Here is a 23,191-nt window from a genome sequence, read left to right on the forward strand (position 1 = left end):
TGCGACACCCCCCCCCCCCCAAAAAAAAAAAAACCCACTCTAATCTTTCCGTAGAAAAATATTGTAGAATGAAGGCCACAAACATGCGACGTGAATTGGTGTGGCGTGGGCCCTCTCTCGGTACTCTCCGCCCAAACCACTACCCGCGCAATGACAAAAACGCTTCCACATTAACTGTGGAGGCTCTCGGCCTCTGGTTGATTCTGCCCTTGCCGCCGCACTTTAATCCTGCTCAGTTTGAGCCATTCTACAATTGTGGCCTCAGAAGGAGCGTCAAGTACATGTTATTGTAATGGCATCAGACGCGCGTGAATCGCAAAACCGTGGAAAGTCGTCCACATTTGTGAACAAAATTCCCATCGTTCTGGCCAATAAGTTGTAACGCTTTGTCAAGTGACTCTTAAAGTGGGCACAGAACACAAAGGGGATAAATAGCAGGGCAAATACCTCAAACGCTTGCCTGTTTCTCTTCAATACTTATATTTGTTAGTGTCGCAGAATTCAATACACTTCTTATGTTAGGCTGAGTTGACCTAGAGTAAGTCCACACAAGCACAATGTGCACGATCAGAAATGGCAACGTCAGCTCACTGGTAATGCATAGCAGCAGCGAGCACTTTACTGATGATGTGACCTGTGCTATCCGCATCTCCACCTCCAGCACGACACACGTGCACACTCAAACGTGAATAATTATGGGAAGAAAAATGACTGCGCACGGTCAATCCGTGCGTTATAGAACCAGCATAACAAGTGCAGCTTCTCTATCGCATTCACCGCTGCACTCGCTTTCTCTCCCACTCTTTCTCATGATGCCCAAATGAACTTCCATTGGCACAGATCCATTGCGAGGGGAAGGCAGACAAGCCACGTCTTTGTTACACACACACACGCACGCTGTCTGTCACAAACCAGCCTCCTGAAAGCACACATTTATTCTCGCTGGCATTGTACTCCACACACCGCTTTGTAATACACCCGTAACATACACACACACACATACAAAGACAAATATCCCCCGTATAGCCTGAACAGACTGTTGGGGCAAGTGCTGTTATCGAGCACCTATGAAGGCCGGCACGGCAACACGAGTGGGTTGGTGTCCAACACCACGCCCGGCCGCCTTTGTCTCCCCAGTGGTGATATTTACACACTACACCAGGTACAAATTTGAGGCTGAGTCGACCTAGGGGAGGCCCAGCGCGCTAACCGCTACACCACCGCTCCCCACTTACACACACAGGAGGTAAAAGCTGCGTGTGTGCATAACATTTTGTTATTTTACACTTAATCTTTGTGCACCACTTTGTGGCGACGCCTCTTGCGTGGGAAGCTTCTAAGCCTGAAATTGCAGCTGCGTCGTGAGGGAGATGCCCCAGCAGGCTAATCCTTTAACCTAGAACCTGGCAAAGGGCTAATTTACCGATACCTTCCACAAACATACACTGCACATGCATACACGTACACTAACAGGGCCTTACAGAAACAACGCGCATGATTTTCTTGAACATTAAATGGAAAATTAAAAACTCTCCTCTGTGCTGCTGTGGTCAGCCAGAACAGACCGTGGAAAGTATAACAAATACAATGGACGTCTCATCACAGCGATGCACCACTCCGCCACTCCTGGCACAATTGACTGCCTCAACCACCTCAATGTCCCTTCCCTAACATCCTAAACTAACACATTGCTTCTTAGTTCTTTAAAAGTTCGTGTTGTGTGGCCTACAGTATTTTCATTGTCATCACAACTGTACGGGCAACAGTACCACTCATTCAGAGCACAATAATTTCCATAAATATTAGCTTATAGATTTTTTTTTTTTAGCTGAGGCAGTTATAATGGCAATTGTATGATTGTGGTGGAGTGTTTATCAAGCGTTGACATTTGAGTAATTTCTTCAGGAGCATAAAATAGATTAGGCTGAATGAAAAAATATATAATTAGGATGAACGATATGGAAATAAAATGTGTATCTGTGCAGAACTGTATTTATTAAAGGCATGTCTATAACCAAATTACGTGAAGTGTGCCTGATCTTGTCAGATCTCAGAAGCTGGAGGAGAGTGTTTGGACATGTGACCACCAGGCACAACAGGTTGTCATAGACTTCAGAGCAGACAGGGGGCAGCGTAGCAAATTCCATCGTTTTACAGGAGTACTTCTATGATATCACGTCTATGCACCCTGCCTTCACCAACCTGAAATAAACCCCACGATCCAAACGGCATGGGGGAGGCATTCGTCCAGCAGTGGTTCAACAGAATAAATGTACATGTGCAACCTGGCCTGACCCTCTGTTGTGATGGTTCAGGCTTAGTGAGGACCTGCTGCAGTGTGACCAATATCATCACCAGTGACCATGGTAATTGCTGTGCCTTTGGCGGTGGCTACATTACCTCTAAGGCGTTTAACGAGTCATACGTTAACATTGATTCTTACAGTCACGATGCGTGCGTCGAAAACTGGATTGGCAGAGGGGCTGTTCGCGTGTACGTGTAAGGGCATACAGCAGTGAAGGTAAATGATAAACTATACATTGGATATTTTGTTCTCTCGCAGCAGCAGCAGCAGCGATAACGCTGGCAGAATGGGCTGGTGAGCTCTCAAAAGTGGCCAAAGTGCCTCGCACAGGGATTTTATTCACATGCTCCATTTACAGCGATCGATGCCCGTATCCCGTTACTGTAGAGTGCGGCGCCAGTGATTTGTGTCGCGATTAGAGCACCGAGCTTTAATTGACCAATGGCACAGGTTACGAAAAGAGCATTTCTTTTCAGCCATATACGGCAGTCAACTAATCTATCTGCAGTATGCTATACAGTACCTATCAAGCAGTTGCCCGAAGCATGATAACATATATAAATATAAAGCTCAAGCCTCCGGTAAATCAAGTAACTTATATGTGACCCCCCCCCCACTCCACTCTGAATCCCTCCCCTCTCTCCGCCCCCTGTGGAAACAGACGTTGCTCCGTCCAGATCAATTCTGCTTGCGATTTCCTTCTCTATCTATCATTGCCCTCTCATCTCCGAGGCCTTGGCCCGTTCATTCCTTCTCCCCCTCCTCCCGTTCCTTCCTGGAACTCCTTCTTTCTTCCTGTTGCTCAGATTGAGCCACATCCTCTTTGTCTGTCGTGTTGCCCTGTCTGTCCTTTCGCACAACTGAGTCCACTTCCCTTCCTGTGGTGTGCCACGGGTAAAGTGTTTTCTATAAAGTTCCACTTCAACATCGAAAAATAAAGCAATTATTTAGCTCCGTCAGCCGCATAAATGTAAATATGTGTTTAATCGTTTTGTAATGAAACTAACCCTTGTCTAAAGTATGTATTAGTTACTACCTACAACGGATATGCGTTCTCGAAATTACATTAGGAGACAGAAAGGGGCACACGTAGATTAATGGGCACATGCAGGTTAGTTACATTATTCAAACTGTTAGTAAAAGTAATTGGGCTTGGCCAGAACACGGCACTTGAATAAATACTGGTCGATGAATGAGACTGGCAACAGAATGACAGCCAAATAAAACTGAGGATGACCACCACAGAGATTAAGCAATGAGATCAGCACACGTGCAGGAGCTACATTGTGTGTGAGGGATGCCGATAGTGTGGGAATGCCTTCACCAAGTAGTCGACAGATCATGACTGATAATGACAAAGTTATAATTCTGTATATATAAAAGGCAACGTTGTGATTATGTGTGTCTGTTCAAAATGTTTAGCGTACTTCCCGACATGCAACAAACTTGAAATTTGCCATGTGGATACTTTCCAGACTGTACACCATGCAAAAATTATAAAAATAGACTTTTGTATATTTTTTTTTGGGGGGGGGAGCTCAATAATGCATAGATTTTTGCACGGCAAGTGAGCCGTGACGTCAAATCTGTCATTAGACCCACGCATGTGGAAGCGTAACGCATTGTAGTGTAGCGGTTAGCGCGCTGCGCTACGAACCCGGCGACCCGAGTTTGATTCCCGCTCACGGCCACCACTGGTGACGATTATTTGAACCGGTCCTGGGCCTCCCCTAGGTCGACTCAGCCTCAAACGAGTAACTGGTGTGGTGTGAACATCGCCACTGGGGAGACAAAGGCGGCCACCCGTGGTGAATCCAAGTCCTGGGCGAAGCCGGGTAGTACAGCTAGTTATGTATATAACCAAAGTATAATCTGTGTAAGCTATAACTGTTCTCGGATTGCATGCCAAGCATTCCATTTCCCGAGGCTCATTTTTGCCATTAATTCACATGTGATGTATTCAGTGCGGTGTTCGTACATGTGTCAGTGAATTCATGCTGAAGTAAGTGTTTGGTGCACACATTGTTATTTATTGTGATTTATTTTATTCTATACCTACGTGACTTTACCGAATAGAACCAAAGAGTATGAATCATTGCAGTCACGAAAGCTTCATATCGAGAACGTATAACATAACCAATTAAATACATGTGCTACACCCATACATCCATCACATTGGAATATATGCATAGATTGAATCAAATTATCTGCAGGCATATCTATTCATTATATTTTTTATGAACAGGTACTTCTGTTTTGATTTAAAGCTTTCGTGACTGCAGGGATTCATATTCTTGGTTCTTTCGGTAGTCACGTAGAAGGGAAACAATAAAATAAAAAATATATAAAACAATATAATTCTCAAGACGTTTCGACTGCAACACAAGCAATCATCATCAGGTGTGAAAACCACAGCAAGAAAATTTGAAAAAAGTGGCTTTTTTTTTAAACAAACTGTCAAATCGCTCTCCGTGGTGCTAACACAAGCGATCGTCATCAGGTGGAACTAAATTTGAGAGAGAGCCAAAACACAGACACGGGGACACACAGACAGACACACAGCAGAGAGAGAGACAACACAGAAACACACAGAGAGAGACACAACATAGACACAGAGAGACCCAATGCCTCTGTGTCGAGGCCTTAAATAGAGAGAGAGGGGGGGGGGGCAGAGAGAGAGGTGGATTTTGCTGGAGCAGAGAAATTAGCATGTCAATGAGAGAGTTGTGTGGAAATCCACCCCGCGGCAGCCTGGGGAGAGAAAGACCCAGCAAGCCTGGTAAATTTTAGAGAGACTTGTGTGGAAATCCACCCCGCGGCGGCCGGGGGAGAGAAAGACCCAGCAAGCCTGGTATATTTTAGAGAGACTTGTGTGGAAATCCACCCCGAACCCCGAAGCGGCCGAGGGAGAGAAAGAGCGAATGGACCTATGAGAGCCTGGTAAATGTTATAGAGAGAAATAGGCAGTTTGAGAAAACAAACTATTTTTTGGAAATGTAATGCAATGCAACACAGAGAGTCGGCTAACACACAGTTAACGCATCGCCTGGTTGATTACGTTCTCCAAAGATTGCTAAATTAGAAGTTAAGTGTGAAATTTGACAGACACAGAGAGAGAGAGAAAACAAACTTACATCCTCCCCGTAGAGGTGGTTCAAACTTGATTTGAAGATTTTGTGACTGCAGGAATTACACAGAGTGTCTATGTTGTGTCTCTCTCTCTGCTTGTCTGTCTGTGTGTCTCCGTGTCTGTGTTTTGTCTCTCTCTCAAATTTAGTTCCACCTGATGACGGTTGCTTGTGTTGCAATCGAAACGTCGTATTCTATTATTTAATTGATTTCTTTCTACGTGACTTCACCTTGTGGCACTGGCCCTGTTACTTTATATAATATCTTGAGAAAACCATATATTCCAATGATATATGAATCCACATTGTAAATTATTGTCATGGTAATCTCTCACCTGCTGAAATGTGTTCTTCTGCTGTCAGTAGGAGATGTTGATTGCTCCACAGAGCTAAGCTGTATAGCTTGGTGTTGGAGTTTTCCAACAGCTTTAAAAAGAGACTACGGTATATTTTTTTTACATTACAACTCTATTGACATACTCTTTGGTTCTCTCGGTAAAGTCACGTAGGTATCAAATAAAATAAATTAAATTAAATTAATTTATTTTATTTTATACCTACTACGTGACTTTACCGAAATAACCAAAGAGTATGGATCCCTGCAGTCACGAAAACTTCAAATATAGAATGAACTCAATTGACCTTAAAAGTAAAATAAAAATCGACACCACCCAAAGGCTGCATTTGAACGTGCTGGAAAAAAATATACGGAGGTTACAAAAGGACAATTATTCAGAGGAAGGTGATTTGGGGAGAGTGGGAGTTACGTGGGGTGATAGTTTTAAATTGCAGCAACCTTGACTGGACAGCTTTAAGCCACTCAGAGGTGCCACACAGACTCATGTATAAATAGCATGTGAGCAGTAGACTGTGGCAGGGAGATAACCCCACTCAGTAGCGGCACGGGAGATTATTGGTGGTAGGGCATTGCTTGAATTGGGTCAGAGAGGTGTTTGATTTGCTCTGGGATTTCTACCAGAAGATTTCCACTCTCCTTCATCTAACATCACCTACCACACCAAAACGTACCTTACCAACATTATTTGTGTCTCTCTGTAAACCTCAATGTTCTCTAAAGAATGAAAGTCGGCCAAAACATCCAGAGTTTCCTTTCCGCTCGGTGACAGTAAAAAAAAACACTTGTTTTATTATATCTACTTGTTATTTTATTCAATCGTTCACAGAAGCTGCAACTTGATGTACTTCACCTTGAGAAATTAAACAATGTGTTTGTGACACTGCAATAACAGTGGTGCATAAGCACGGAAAACAAAAAAACTCACAACATTCATCAATAATACTGCCCTTAAATAAAAATGAAAAAATATCTTTTAGGTGACATTTCAGGCAGTGGCGCTTCTTCATCGCACACAGTGGGAATTAGATTGGCAGTGTGCGTCATTGGACCCGATGGTGGATCCAAGGTAGAGGAGCTTAGCAGGGCTTATCTGACTCTCATTGAGACCCTGAAAATTTATATTTTATTGATAATCATCAAAGACAATACATTCAATATATTTTTTTATTGTTAATCTAGGATCCTATTTTAAAAGCTTGAAATTTCGGAACCTACTCTGCCCGCTTCCCCCTCCCCACCCCTCCCCCACTTCCAGCCAAGCCACAAGAACTGATGCCTTGCTTGCACAATTTTCGCTTGACAGGTACAATCGCCAACACCATGTCATCTCCGTCATTCATACAGAAAGCACTCTCTTGTGACAGTTGTGGCTGCACACGGATTTCTTGAGACTCAGCATGGGCGGTGAGCCCTGGCAAGCAATCATGAATGGGAAAAATGTCCCCGTACATTACTGCAATTTTCCATTAATTGTCCAAATTTTTCTTCGACACCAGCACACAATGGTATACCGGTGAACAATGTCATGGGCTCGATTCAGCGTGTGCACAAATTAACACACGGCACGCTTGCGTTTATAGCATAGTGCAAGCACATGCAGTTTTTTTTCTTTCAGACAAGAGACGCAAACGCATTATGTACCACACTCTGCTTACACGTCAGCCTCCACAGAGAGATCGGAATAAGCTTAAACAAAAAATACCTGACAGCAATTAAAAATGTGCCACACAATTACAAGGGGGGTTGTGTGAGGTCGCAGTTGGGAAGGCAGTCCATTTAAAATGCTCCTCGTGGCTCTCCGTATATATTTGGTGACTAAATGTGGCGTGCTCTGCTAAACAATGATAAACAAATGTGTTTGGAGGCGGGGGAGGGGGGGCAGCGGCAAGAGTACAAAAGGACGCCCCGAGAGTTGGAAAACCCAACATCAGGTGTGGGCATCAGAGACGTCCCACTGAGTGCAGGCGGAGGGCAGACATTTCTCGTTCCACTTGCTGGACTGACCCCGCGCAGTGCGTGTGACGGGCTTTCATGTGGGCGGTGCTGTTGTCTTGAGCTTAGAAAGCGCTGCTTTGTGTGAGAAATCTCTTCCCCGGTTCTGACCAGTACTACCGTAAGAAAACGTTCACGACACCTGTACGGTGGCAGTCCTCGACTTACTTACGGCGTTCACAAGTCAGGTGTCCGTAAGTCGATGACTGCCTGCACTACAACATAATTATTTTTTTCGTGGATTTAGGTACGTGCCTTCTCAGAATAACACTTTTTTCTCATGAAACCAATTTTAAACAGTCATCCAGGGAACTGTGAGCATTACCTCCGATGAGTATGGTTGGCATGGTCACGTGCATCCCACATACGCAACCCACAGACAAGCACACAAAGATCTCTCATTGGTCCTTATGAACTGTTGACAGAGGTCCTATTGCCACAATGCACAGAGAGATTATAATGGTTAGCACTATGCCTAGCTACATTTGTCTTCGCAGTGTTGATATGATTAACCATGTTAATAGTCTGAGTAGGTGACATCTTACTTCCAGTTAAATTTTTAGCTACTTTATACATTTCATGAAAAAAATAACAGCTTCTTATTATCTGCAAATGCTTGTAAAATCCCAAGCACGACAACTCGGTATAACATTGTAATTGCACTATGTAATAAATATATTTATTTTTAATCACAGCATTCATTTGCATGCAGTGTTGAATTCTGTTAAATTTTTATGGGTGTTGGGGGTGGGGAAACACTCGAACGAACAACTGAAATAACAGCGATAGCATTCACTTGTTTTCTTAACTGAGAAAAACACACGTGTACTGTGCATGCTCCGACACGTTATCACGCAATATGCACGGGCTGCTTTTGTGACGGCGCCAAGCTGTGGCATGCCGCGTTGAATCGAACGTCCGCTGTTACGTTAATATCTCATTTACGATGCGGTGGCAGAACACACGGCCATGCACACATTGAGCACGTGGTTACGAGCGAAGCCCTCGAAAACGCGAGGTGTGTAAGTTTTTCTGCTGATTTTGAACATCGCGTTACTGTACCGAACACGGCTCGTGAATTATTTCCATTATTTCGTGCATCGGCCGCCCATTGCTCACTTTCAAGATGATGCCTGTTCACGGGACGTCTCCAGTAACTAGACACCGAATTCTCAGCACCAGCCTCACACCTACTGATGAGATTCTTATCCTCGAGAAGGAAAGCTTGCCAAGATTGAGTAAACCTAGGAGAGACCCCATGCTTCGTACTACTTGTAGATATGAAACCACAAGTATCTCAGATATTGTTGCCCTGGCGCAGTACCAAGTACCCATCACAGATGATACTGGCAAAAAAAAAGGATCCCATAGATACCCACCACAGGCTAACCACACCTGGACATTTCTTTCTTCCGCTTGACCAAGTTGACACCCGGTGTTGGTTTCTCTTCTTGCGGTCTCATCGTCAACACCACCGCACCGAGCCCCTCGGTGCCACTCCACCGTCTGTGGGCGGTTAACTTGACCTCCTTAATTCTGCACACATCTGTCCAATCCCTCACAAACTCATTCCCCCCCCCCCCCCAATTACATCATCATCATCACGAGCCATAGGCAGATCGCCTGTAGGTGTCCGCTGCACATTTCGTCATCTGATGACAGCGACAAAATGTTATATTCTGAACTTCGAAGTTATTTTACGCTATCTTTACATTCAACTCAACCACCCTCCTTTTGCAAGCTCAAATGTCAGAAGCTAATTTTAGAATAGCTTTGTTAAAGTCCAGCCCTTTCACCAGTAAAGTACATGGTAAAGGTGCGGCCCTGCCATTGCTTGCTCATGCCAATTCTGGCAGAAGCATCTCCACCTAAGGGAGCTGTCGAGATCCCTACAAGAGGGTAACAGGCCTACTATTCCATGCTGGGCAGACATCCAGGAAGAAGTGGGAGTATCCGAAATTAGCACATCACCACGCGTGATCTGGTGTGCCAATTTATACTGCTGGGTGGATAGACACAGAGGGATTTAGGAACTTTTCTTCAACTGCCGCGCCCCAAGAGATCGAACTTGGCAAGCTCTTGGTTGCAATTACCAGTGTGCTAACCATTACATCACGGTCGCATCCCAAACAGCAATGCCTCGTAAACAACCAACGACATCCATACATGGTCACCGGGTTGGATTCATTCCCAGCCACAAATGCTAACTCAGACGAGCATTTAGGCTTTGCAGGCTAGAGCCGGTGCACACAGCTGCAAACCATAATTATCGCCACGTTCATGTGAGACAACAGTCAGCACTCTTGGTTCGCTAATGGAAAATTATGACCATTATAGTTTTAACCCGTGCATATTAATGAGGCAAAGGCTGGGATGGGTGAACACCTCCCATCGGGATGCAGCCAGTAACCATGAACACAAAGATTACCCGTATAGCCTTAACAGACTTTTGGAGCAAGTGCTGTTAGTGAGTACCTATGAGGGCCGGCATGGGGCACAAATAGGTGGGTGGCCAGCATCACACCTGGCCGCCTTTTTCTCCCTCGTGGCGATGTTTACACATCGCACCAGGTACTCCTTTGAGGCTGAGTCGACCTAGGGGAGGCCCAGGACTGCTTCAAATATTCGCCAACAACCACTGCACCCACCGCCGTGAACACAGCGCAATAATTCACACGCGAGCATTTGCACTGCATAAGGCAACTGGGGTTGCAGTGGTGGCGCGGTGGTTAGCACACTCCACTATGAACTCGGTCGCTTGAGTTTGATTCCTGGCCAAGCCTAAGAGTGATTTTTAATCACTTCTGGGCACCCCCCTCCCCCATCGTCTACTTCACCAACCCACGCTGTAAAGCATGGTCAAACAACACCCATGACCGACACGGTGTGAGCATGCCTTCATCTAGCAGTGGATTGACAAAAGGCTATGAATTATTATATAAGGCAACTGAACTAAAAAAACTAAGCTATGTAGTGGGTGGGGTAACAATTGTAAATGTATTCATTTGGGATGGCTTAAGATAGTGGTTCTTAACATTTACCGCAGCCTTGCACCACTTTGGTTCTCAATCGTAAAAATAACATGAAATGTTAATAAACAAGTAGCTTTGATGAAACAAAGTAGTTGTACTGACGTGCCCGTGCTCAATTTGTGTTTCAATTATTTACCTTCTAAGGAAATCTGGCCACGTCTCGCATGCCTAGAAAGGGCATCTCGCATCCCCAGGGGGTGCGTGCACCCCCTGGTTAAGAACCATTGACTTAAGACATGGTACATCCTTTAATTAATAACTTTCCATAGGTGCCATCAACGCATACGTTTCAGCTTCTGCAGAAAGTGATACTGAAGGGCATTTAAATGATGCCACCCAACAGCAACATCAAGAGGCAGAAGAGCAACACTTCACATGTGCAAGCCGAGCAAAAAAGCGGATATAATGCAGTAAGCTTCCACAGTGTGGCCACAGCCGATGCATTCCTCCCCATCTGTTATAACAATAATTCCCCTTTATATGTCCACAAAAGCCTCCTTGAACCTCGATACCGTTTTAGGGGCGTCCTGCATTGCGATGGTTGACGTGCTTTATTTATGGGTGTTTGTTGTGTGCGAAAAAAATATGGGAGGGGATGTAACCTCGAAGCTCCACACGAATGGACTTAAACGTCCTCTTTAAACCCGAGGCTGTTTTATGATCTCTGGTCCGGTGATCCATCTCCACCCGTAACAGGCTTACCATCTGTCGATTATATGTATTTTAGACAGTACTTCTTTCAGATGGGTCTCCGCAAGCATTTATTTTGCTTCATTCTTTTTTACTCTTTAAATAGCGTGCGTCATTTGATACCGTTTTCTCAAGCACCTGTTAGCCAGATAATATATGACTCTGAAGTGCAATGCTTTCGTGCTTGACCTTTCGTCCCCGTTTTTCTTAAATTCAGAGGTTGCAAACCCTACCCACTCTCTCTTAGATGCACTCCAAGTGCACCTAGCCTGGCATGTACACTGCGGTGTGACATTGGCCACACCACTCGGTGCGAAATGCTGGAGACGAAGTGAGCAGTGCAGTGGCATCTGTCTGGCTCAAATATTTGGTGGGCACGTGGGGGAAGAGGGGCAGTGGAGTGACGGGGGGGGGGGGCGGTGGGGGGCTGTGAGGGGAAGGGGAGCCGTGGGGGGAAAGAATGGCGGTGGGGGGAAGGGGGGGGTGCAGAAATGGTTGCCAAAACGTCTAGTTAGGAGGTGGTTATGTGGGTTACATGGGGTATATATTTAACAAGGTGGCCAGAGATGGCATGACATTAGACACTCTTACATCAGTGCATTACCAATGGACATGCCGTGCGAAGTAATCGTATGGAGAGCAGAACATTCATCTGTATTGCATTGCCATGTGTTGTGAAAGTGCATTGATTACGATGCTACCTTTCTATTAGAATCAAACGACACGCAGGGAATCCGTGTAAACATTGAACATCGGGACCTTTCTAATGGTTGCCCTCATTCGTGTGCAATGTTATTTGTGCCCAAAACTATATATAACATGTAATTAGGTGTAGGACATTTCCAATCTCTGCACGTTCATTGCAGAAACGGCATTTAGCAGACATGGGGCAATTGCTTGGTACGATGGTTTAATGGAGGAGACTAAAATTAACCACATTTACATGACTTTGCCGATTTCAGACACAAAGGATTGGCTACGCTCAGTTTAAGTGTTGCGCACGATCCACTACATGCATGTTTCACTCACTACCGACACCAGCTCGTGCCCATGCAGAAGAGAGCACGCGCATAGCACTCATTCACACCCAACAAACATAGCAATGAACCCTACACGCCAATGAAAGTTGCCACATCGCGATGAATTTCAGAGGCTCAGCATGCTTGATTGATCCTAAATAGTGCTTAGATGGGCAGTCAGCATGAAAGACAGGTATTATGGGCTGTAGAGCTACGTGGGAGGGCAGTGGAGCAACAGCAATTGTTGTACTGTACTTATATGCTCTCACAGCTATGCTCGCCACGTACACGAACCGCCCCCCTCCCCCCGGCACTGACCAGCGTGGTGAAGTGTGGTCAAACAAACCCCCAACCACCCGTATGCCATGGGGAAAGCCCTCATCCAGCAGTGGATTAATAACCACTCAACGTGTGCGTGTGCCAGCCACTGACGTTCATTGCGCACTTACCCGGCGTGTAAAAGCCAACGTCCCCGAACCTGCACCTGCACAAGTGCATCACCACCGCCATCCGCGGCAATATTCCTCAGGTATTCTTCCTTTACCATAGCTAAACTCAGTTATTTTTGAAGTTGTTGCTGTTGATTATTCTTACTTTGCTTGGACGATTATCAGAATCGCTGTGCCCAACGCACGAGCTGCAAGTGCAAAACGATGGATGTGACTGGAAAATGAGATGGGGATGTTGTGGAAGTGCCCGGGCAATTTGGGGGGGGGGGGGGTGCGCAGGGTATGCAGTGGGAATTTTTAAATAAAGCCGAGCATCCTTCTTAACAAGCATCCGCTGACTGGCAAACTGGGAGATTAGCAATGCCTCAGTAAGCACGCCACTGCCCTGACCTCCACTGCACTGCGTCACGAGCAAAACGGCATCACACTTGCAGTGGGAAATCAGAGCAGTGACTCAAACTGAAATGCAGGGAAACTGCGTGGAAGTGATCGACTCAAAATGGTAGGGAGAGAGAAAAAAAGTAGCACCGAATAATGCTGAACGTTCTTTGCACGGAAGCAAACACAAGTGCACTGGCGATGCAAGATTACACCAAACTGCATGGCCCTTAATTTCCCCAAACACCATCATATGAAGCCCATGGCTAAATCACCCAGAATATGCCCAACTTCATGAAATCTCATAAGCTAGGCAGGCAGGAGCCTGGACAGTGCTTAGATGGGCAACCACCGTGCAGTGTTATAGGCTACAGGGCTAAAGTTGTAGGCAGCAGGTGGGAGAGAAGCACAACGCATTGTTGGGCTGTATTTCTATGCTTCCATATCTATGCTTCCCTCCTTCACCAACCTGCACTGACCAGCGTGATGGAACAAGGTCAAACAACCCCCACAACCACACGGCGTGAACAGGCCCCAATCCAGATTGACAAAGAGGCTGGGCGTGTTCATATGTGCCTATAACACAAATGTTCAAACATAGATGCTCAATATTGATTGAGTGGTTCACGGGTCAGAACGCTTGAGCCAGCATTGCTGAGATCCTGGGTTCGTATCCAGGCACGCTACATATAATTAAACCAGGTTTTTATTTATTAATTTAGTTGACGGTCTGAGTCCAGTCATCAATCACTGCATAAAAAAACACCCGTAACATTAAACTTCGTTTTTCAGTTAATTTTAAAACAATACAGCTGAGAATGTGAATGTTGGATTGATTGGCATTCGAAGAGCAATAATGGCAATAACACAAAAAGTGTTCCCCAAGTGTGGCTAAAGATCCAATTTAATTGACTTCAAAGAAGGGTTTCTTCCAAAAGCCAGTTTCTGACACAGGGTGATCCACTGCTAACTGGGAGAGCTGCAAATGTAAATTCAGTCTCGTGACCGCACCACTGGAATGTAATTGAGAAAAGAATATTGCGACAACAGTAGCATTATTTACGCTACTTGAAGAGATTATCGCATGTCTAAGAGGATACCTGTTAATAACAAGCACCTGGGGTACCATCGTAGATCCCACAGCTCACAGAGGTAGACACTTCCTATGGCGACTACAGAAATAGCGATGACTCACTGTTTCTTCTTGCTGTGGAAGGAGAGCAAAAACATGTCACCGAAGGCAAAATGGCACTGAGATATTACATTTTTCAGCTGTGCATGCAAATATTTCTCTCGCGTATATATGTGCATATTTTTGTTTAAAAAAAAAGAAAAATCACTCTATACCCATAATAATATAATTGTCTTTGAGCAGTATGCGGTATGGTGATATAATAACTGCACGCCAGGCATCAATCCTCAGTTTTCATGTGTTTTTTTTATAATTTGATGAAATATGAACTATGTAATGTTTATACCCTTTCTTACCCAGAGCGACTCCACGGGTGTCCTCCAAATTAATTAGCACATTGTCGTCTGCAGTAATTACTGATAGAAATCCAGCGGATCTCTGTGAGCTTCCTCCACCTCCCTTTATCCTTGTCCGAGTGTAATCTCTTTGCTAATCTACATGGATCCATTGCAATTAGAGAGCATGGTCACACGATGCTTGCTGTTTAAATTAAAAGGAACATTGTTAAGGGGATGGTTTTGTAAACGCCAGTCTTTATTAGGAAGTCGATCATTCGCTCAGATCAACAATTGCTGACTTCTAATCAAACACAGACTCTGTAAAACCGTGTAATACAAATGGATCATATTTGTTTCAAGGAAGGATCTTAATCTTCAGTTTTCTCCCCAAAGGCAGGTCCATGGCTCAAAGCTCTCTCATCCTATCCTCTAATCCTATGAACCCCTCTCCACAACACACACGACGAGGTTCCTGAAATCACGTATATAGGTTCAACTTCTTTCACGCCGTACGTAACCAACCGCGCCAATCGGAGATGCCGGGAGTGTTTTAGAGACCACCATCACTGGATGGAGTGTTTCGCATCCAGGATAAAAAAAATAAGTGGTTACTTTTATTAATTTAATTGTAACAACAAAATATTGTTTGTTTGAATATCTTAATTTCTGAAACACGCCTAACTAATAAGACTCACGTTGTTTACGAAGTCCAAAGCTCTGATAATATTTTGAGAAGTGGCTCAACAATTCAACACAACATCACGCGGCTAAACTTGGCCACAGCCACAACAGCACGTGATACGTGTCTTGGTATCTTTACAACTCAACAAGACATAAACCACTGCTGTTGGTTTAACATTTCCTGCGGAGGATGACTATTTATTTTGTTCAGGAAAGACAACAGAACGCCTCTCGGACATTGAGAATAGAATGGTCAGCATTTTCACATGTATTACAAATTACTGAAAATATTAGCCTGTTATGTATTTCTAATCCTATAAAAGTCTACGCGGTAGTGAAACGATGTAGTTGTTAACATATTGCACTATGTACCCGCTGATCCTGAGTTGAATTTTCGGCCATGGCTAACATCAGTGGTGAGTGATATCTGAACCAATTGTCGGTACCCCACACTGACCATCGTAATGAAGTATGGTCAACAACCCCAATGATTGATGCAATGGACTGACAAAAGGTTGTCGAGTCATTGTCAGTATTTTTTTTTATCACAAAGGCGCATTTGGTAAGGAAGCAACGAACTTTGTTACGCGAATCTGAGTTTCGAGCCGAGGTGAAGCTGATTATGATCCAGCCAGTCTGTTGAGCCCATCACCTCTCTGAGATCAATTAAATGAGTACCATCTGCTAGACAATCACTTTCTGGGTTGTACATGTACAGATCCAGCCAGTCTATTGAGCACATCACCTCTCTGAGATCAATTAAATGAGTACCATCTGCTAGACAATCACTTTCTGGGTTGTACATGTACAGACCATTGTGTTAATCCGCTGCGAGACGAGGACCTCCCCACGCCTTCTGGGCCGTGAGGTATGTACGATCATCCTTCACCACGCTGGTCAGTGCGGGTTGGTGGAGGCGAGGGGAGTGCAGAACAACAGTAGATTTAGCTGCGCTGCTTGTCCAGGTTCAACCTGCTTAGCTTAGATGTGGTCATAGGTGGGAGGTAAGGGTGTACCAACCCATCTGCTTTTCATAGATTTGAGGTCATATTTATACTCTTAACACATGTATCTAATCACGTGTGAGAGTTACTGTCAGTAGTAGAGCTTTTGTAGTGACTTCACATTATGCTGGCTGATACTCGACACAACTAGGTTGACCACAATATAATACATACATTTATGGAGTTAAAGATTCATCGTACCACAGGCCTAGTGAGCAATCAACAGTGGCTGTCCTCTGAACAGACTGGTACCTACCATGCAAAGGTGGAATTGTCACCACCGACTAAAGACTGCCGTTGGAGTTGAGCATCCCCCAGTCCTCGCTAGAATGCTACTGATCGCAGATGCATAACGAATGGGCCAGGTCGACCTTGGCTTGAACTCATGAATCAAACTTTGAGAACCCAACTCCTCTACCAGCTGAGCTATATCCCATTTATGGCACATACATACACACTAACATACGTAAATACATATTCGCTCACTCGCACACACATAGGGAACTATGACATAGATTCACGCATCCCCTCTTTGGCCTGTGTGGACTGTCGGGTCAAGTGGTGTTCGCACCTATTATGGCCAGCGTGACATATGAAGGGGGTGGGGGATGCCATCGAACAGCCTTTGTCTGGGCAGAGCTGATGAGGGCATCTCCACGGGTGCCCATTTCTGGAGTGGTTGACCCTGGGGTGGCCTCTGCTGGGAATTGGAGCCAGGTGGATGGGATTCGTCGTGCAGTGCAAAGCTACGTGCCCACGTATGTAAAGGCCAGTGGACACAGATGCACATAGACATTTATAAACAAAGTTACGTGTGCACATCAGACACAGCTCCCCCCGATAGCCTAAACACCCTTTTTGGGAGCAAATGCTGTTTAGGAGCACCTATTAAGGCCGGCATGGTACACAAGGGGGTGGGTGGTCAGCACCATACCTGACCGCATCTGTCTCCCCAGTGACAATGTTTACACATCGCACCAGGTACTGCTTTTGAGGCTAAGTTGCCCTAGCGGAGGCCCGAAACCGTTTCAGATAATCGTCACTGATTGTTGGCCGTGTGCAGGAATCGAACTCGGGCTGTCGGGTTCGTAGCGCTCCCCAAGACAAAGACACAGGCAAATATCCCCTTTTAGCCTGCACAGACTGATGGGCCATGTGCTGTTGGGGAGCATCTGTAAATGCTAGCAGAGCACATGGGGGTAGTGATGGGGATCAGGGCTGTGGCTGCCCGTCACCCTTGTCTCCCCAGTGCTGACCGGCAGATACTCATTTTAGGTTGTGTCAATGTGGGGGTGGGAGGCCCAGACCATGTTGTGATGCCAATCCCCACCAGTGTGAAAGGCCACAAATCAATCCTAATGAACTGGAATTACAGCGCAAGCCACCGACCATCACGTCACCGCTCAGCAAATACTCACACGCATTCCTTCACTCATATACCCAGCTGACACATTCACATTCTCGCAACATGCAGCACATGCATATATACATACAGACACACGCATGGCCCTATTACCGGTACTCATAACGATAAAAATGAAGACAAGGTCCTCCATACAGCCTGAATGGAAACAAACATGCAAACTCAAAATATAAAAAGTGTTAGGGTCGGGATCAAGCCCACCACCTCCTGTACACCAAGCGAGGTAGTTAACATCTTGCGCCACGCTTGGCCACTTTTGTGTCTAAAAGTGGCGATATTAATACACCGCACCAGGTACTAATTGTAGGCTGAGTCGATTTAGGGGAGGTCCAGGACCGGTTCAGATAATGGTTACTGGTGGTGGCCGCGAGCGGGAATCGGACTCGCTGGGTTCGTATCGCATCATGCTAACCACTACACTACCACTGCCCACTCACAGCAACGCACACAAACATGAACACACAGTGCCACACGGGACCATGAAGTAACTGTGAAACTATTTAAAGTGTCTTCAGCCTCATCAGCCACTAAATTTAGACAGCACCACACTAGGGTTGCACCCAAATGAAAATAGCAGGCGCGTAATGCGGGCCATGGACGAGGACACACAGAAAATGCCTCGTGCTCTGCTGTATTGTGCCCGATTCCATTGATTCCGAATATTATCGGTACAGAATGAATGCACACAAGTACGCAAGTGCCATTTGCACGCGCAAGAATAGACATGCCATAATTGTGTTTACAGCACATTTCCTGTATCACACACCCAGTGGCCCTTCACAAACTTGCAATGCAGTACTGTATGTACAATAAACGGACCAAAGTATGTCTCTCCACATTACATTAAATAAGCTTTAAGTTCATCAACTTGAGGGTGTTCTGGACCAGTGTTTTCCAACAGCATTTGCTAAAGCAGGCAACGTAACTACAGTCAGATATGTTCAACAAACACTGCTTGGCTGCCACATGTTATAGGCAGGAACTACCCAGTAACCATGTGGGGCCCATTCAGCGCAAAAGTAGATTTTTACAAAAACAACTCTACAGTATATGTGATGTCGCGGGGGATTATGGGTGATAATATAACAAATTGCCAAAAATATTTGGTTTGTATGTGGCCCAGAAGTAGCGCCTTCGCCAATTATTGCAGTGGTTCATGCACGGTTCGAATCTGGCAGGCTGCCCTGGTTAATACTGCAGGTGTATTAACCATAATATACACACTGACTGCTTCAGTGAATGCTCAAGAACCTGCAACACCATTCAAAGAACAAAATTTGCATATACATCCCTTTTATAAATCCACTACTGGATGAGTTCCTTTTCCACACCTTTTAGGTCATGGGGTTATTTGACCATACTTCACCATGCAGGTCAGTGCGGGTTGGTGAAGTTAGGATCATAGACACCCAAGCATATAAGTAGAGTACAATTATTGATTCTTGCTCCACTGCACTGCCCACTGCTGACAACGTTGTCAAGAGAATGTGAAGGTGTGCTGCAGGTGCCCTCAATGGGATGTCGCACCCTGCTCTGACAATAACTCTAGGGAAAGCATTGATAACCATAACTTTGATATTCACATGTTCCGATGAATTATTGTAAATGTAGATTGTATTGTTGTAAAGTTTATTTCTGGAAATGTACGAATAATTTCAATGCAAACATTTGTTAATTTGAACATTTTAATTGTTACGTGGTAAAAGGAGAACATTTCGAAGTGACGGGAATCACTTAAGATCCTTAATACCTAATGGCTTCATCATCATCAGTCATCACTGCCAGAGATGAGGGTCTGGAACAGACCAGGGCTTCTTAATGTCTCACTGGATATTTTTCCGGGTCACTGGTAGACTGAATCAGGCACGTGAATGGTAGCCATAGCCAGAGATATGGTGGACGTAGTGCGCTAGGTGTGGAAATATTTTTCGGGTCAGTGACCCAGACAGATGCAGCCTAATGTAAGCCCTGGAAATGAGCATTGTGTGTGGATCAATAATATATATCCCTACTTTGAGCGGTAGTGCAACTGTTTGCACGCTGTGCTACGAACCTGGCAACCCAAGTTCGATTCCCGCTCAAAGCCAACACCAGTGACGATAATCTGAATCGGTCCTGGGCCTCCCCTAGGTCGACTGAGCCTCAAATGAGCACCTGGTGCGATGTGTAAACGTTGCCACTTAGAAGACAAAAGCGGCTGGGTGTGTTGTTAGCTACCCACCCTCCTATGTGCTGTGCCGGCCTTCATAAGTGCTCGCTAACAGCACTTGCCCCAACAGTCTGATAAGTCATCGTGCGACCTCCCTTGCCGGTATCAAAAAATAAAAAATAGGTTTTGCCCTTTCAGGTGATAAAACAGGTGTTAAGATGTTAAAACACCAAAATGAAACCTTCTTCAAGGAATCATGTCTGCACCAACTAATCATGTCTGCATTAACTAATCATGCCTGCATCAACTAATCATGTCTGCATTAACTGCTCAGGTTATACGGGGATCTTTGTCTTGTCTTTCATTCCTCTTTTGCAATAGTTGACCCATCAGCTCTTTGCAGAACCCTGCCTGCCACAGACCCTCTTAATATCCACAGCTTTAAAGGGGTCCACAGGCTTTAAGTTGGGAACTGCTGCTGACGGCCAAGTGGCTCAGAGGTCAAAGTGCTGAGTTAGCAACACTGAGATTCTGCGTTCGAATCCAGGCCTCTGTGCAATAAGTTGACGGTATCAGCCCGGTCACCAATGACTGCAGAAAAAAAACAATTACATGTGGTTCTTGATCTAGCTTTTTGAGATATGTTTTTTTAAATATCAGTTTCACTGCCGTGCGATGAACATTACTGTCATGTGGCAGGGCAGTCGGGACAGTGTTACACCGTACTGTGTAAAAAAAAGGTAATTTTAAGAAATTTCAAAGTTGGCTCTGTGCTATTCGCTGCCTGTGGGCTGCAATCTAACATGAACGGTTGCACTCCTCTGCGTGAGATACGAATGGATACTTCATCTCGTGACATGATCGCGATAGCACAATGGGGATACAAATGGAGGTGGGGGGGGGGGGTGAAACAAAATTTGGGAACGGCTGCGTTATGCATTGCTGAATGTTAACCCCAACCCTGTGACCCCATGATTTTCCAACTTTTACGGTTACAGCTCCTGTTTCATCCTCTAGAATGTAAACACCTCATGTTAAGGGTGTAACGATTCACACAAGACCCGGAGAAGTTCATGAACTGCCGCGATCAACGTCACGATTAGATTACTGTATTATTATTATTTATGATTACACTTTGGCGGCCTCGATTGGTGACAGGGGAGCATGTAAACTCTTTACATGCAACATATATGTATTGAAAACCATCGCTTCTTACACACACTTCTAGAGGGGCTCTCTAGAGCTACCTCTATCGGAGACCTTCCACCAGCAGTGGAGTGAGCAAGTTAATTGCAGGGCCTTGACCTCTATCCTGAGTTGATGTTAATCGATGCATGAATGTATCGTTGCACTTCGACTTTATGAAGTCTTGGAGCTATAGCAATGCACTTCCATGAACTGCCTTGTGAAAGACCCAACGCAGAAGATCCCTGGGTTTGATCTTCCATGAAGCTCATGGTCCAGCCTCAATCACATCCGCACAAACCATAGCAGAATGCGGATACCTGATGCATAAATGTCAAATTAAAAACTATCCAGTGTGCGACTGTGGTCATCCAGAATGGACCATACAACGTATAACGACGCAATGCCCACTCCACAAATATGAAGGCGACATCACAGTGATACACTCCGCTACTTCTGACGTGGTTATCTGCTGGCTTGACCACCTGAATGTGAAATTGTAGATTGTTGTTCTGCGTCTACATCAGCCGTAGGAAAGAAGAAGACTCAATGCTGGCTCAGCCTGCAAAGAAAGGACAAGTGCCAGCGTATGGGTGTGATGTATCTGACCTTGTTCACTCATTTCTCTACCCCCCGCCACTCCACCCCCCCCCCCCATGAAGAAGCCAGTGATAGTAGAATTGACACCGCACCAGAGAAAACGTGATGACGCTTGCCCAGCATTGACAGCCTTCAAAAACCAACGATCAATCAGAGAAAATATTTTGCTACGGCCCTTTGATCAAGGTCTTCCCACTCTTGTCATGTTGGTCACGAGGGGGGGGGGTGTTCGATCGTACTGGTGAGTGTGGGTTGAAAAGGGGGGGGCACTCAGGATGGGTTCAGATTTCGCTCGCCTCGGTTGGGAATCGAACTCAGGTCACCAGGTTTCGAGGGATATTCGCTAACCAATGTGTCATCGCTAAACCCAAAATAATATAATCTGTAATAGGGAACTAATATATATTTACAGTATGATTCTAACTGGGAAGACATTACACACACACATACTATATCAAACTGTGTGGTAATGTTCAATTCCCGGCCACGGCTAACATCAGTGGCGATATGAACCACTCCTGGCCTCTTTGCTTTACTAAGCCGCAATGAGGCCTTCATCCAGCAGTGGATGGATAAAGGGTTGTTTATTAATATTGTGTGTACACATGCATATCCTTTCCTACCAAGATCAAGTCACACTGACATTTTAAAGGCGTGAATGTGACCTGTCAATTTCATCTTAATTGCTTGGAATAATCCCAATCATTCAATTAGCCGCAAAGGCCACAAACAGATATGGAGGCAAAAAATTGTTGGCAGCTTTGGTGTGGAGTACAGATTAAGGGTCAAGTATATTTTAAGAAAGGCACACAGACTGCTGCTCAACACAAAGACAAAGACCCCCCGTATAGCCTTAACAGACTGTTGGGACAAGTGCTGGTAGCGAACACCTATGAAGGCCGGCCTGGCACACCAAGGGGTCGGTGGCCAGTACCATGCGCGGCCGCCTTTGTCTCCCCAGTGGCGATGTTTACACATCGAACTAGGTACTCATTTGAGGCTGAGTCGATCTAGGGGAGGCCCAGCACAGATTCAGAAAATCGTCACTGGTGTTGGCCGTGAGTGGGAATCGAACTCGGACGGCCAAATTCGTAGGGCAGTGCGCTAACCGTTGCAATACCGCTCCCCTCACATGCACAAACATACAACTTCCACACACGTGCAAATACAGTGCATACATCAACATATATATCATATAAATGTATGATACTCCTATATGTGTTTTACAATTATTTAGCTTATATTAATATATAAATAAATCACTTACACTTTACAATGGGAAATGTTGGTAAATTTTAGCTAGTGATAAACGTCCTTAGGTAATGTAA

General features: G+C 45.1%; 1 protein-coding gene across 9 annotated transcripts in view; it reads right to left on the reverse strand.

The window, feature by feature from the left end:
- Nucleotides 1-23,191, reverse strand: part of LOC116943710 (uncharacterized) — a 106,045-nt gene that overhangs the window by 73,310 nt on the left and 9,544 nt on the right. For 4 of the 9 annotated variants that reach the window (XM_076067968.1, XM_076067967.1, XM_076067966.1 and 1 more), the window contains exon 1: nt 12,974-13,544. The exons of 3 other annotated variants lie outside the window; for them this stretch is intronic. In XM_076067968.1, coding sequence (XP_075924083.1) covers nt 12,974-13,034 — 61 coding nt within the window. In that variant the 5' untranslated portion in view covers nt 13,035-13,544. Of the gene's footprint in view, nt 1-12,973; nt 13,545-23,191 lie in introns of those variants that run through there. 2 more of the 9 variants (XM_076067965.1, XM_032956799.2) reach the window with 1 other exon arrangement.

Source organism: Petromyzon marinus, chromosome 19 (genome assembly GCF_048934315.1).
Source record: "Petromyzon marinus isolate PM22_M1 ecotype Great Lakes invasive population chromosome 19, UKy_Petmar_22M1.pri1.0, whole genome shotgun sequence".
NCBI lineage: Eukaryota > Metazoa > Chordata > Hyperoartia > Petromyzontiformes > Petromyzontidae > Petromyzon > Petromyzon marinus.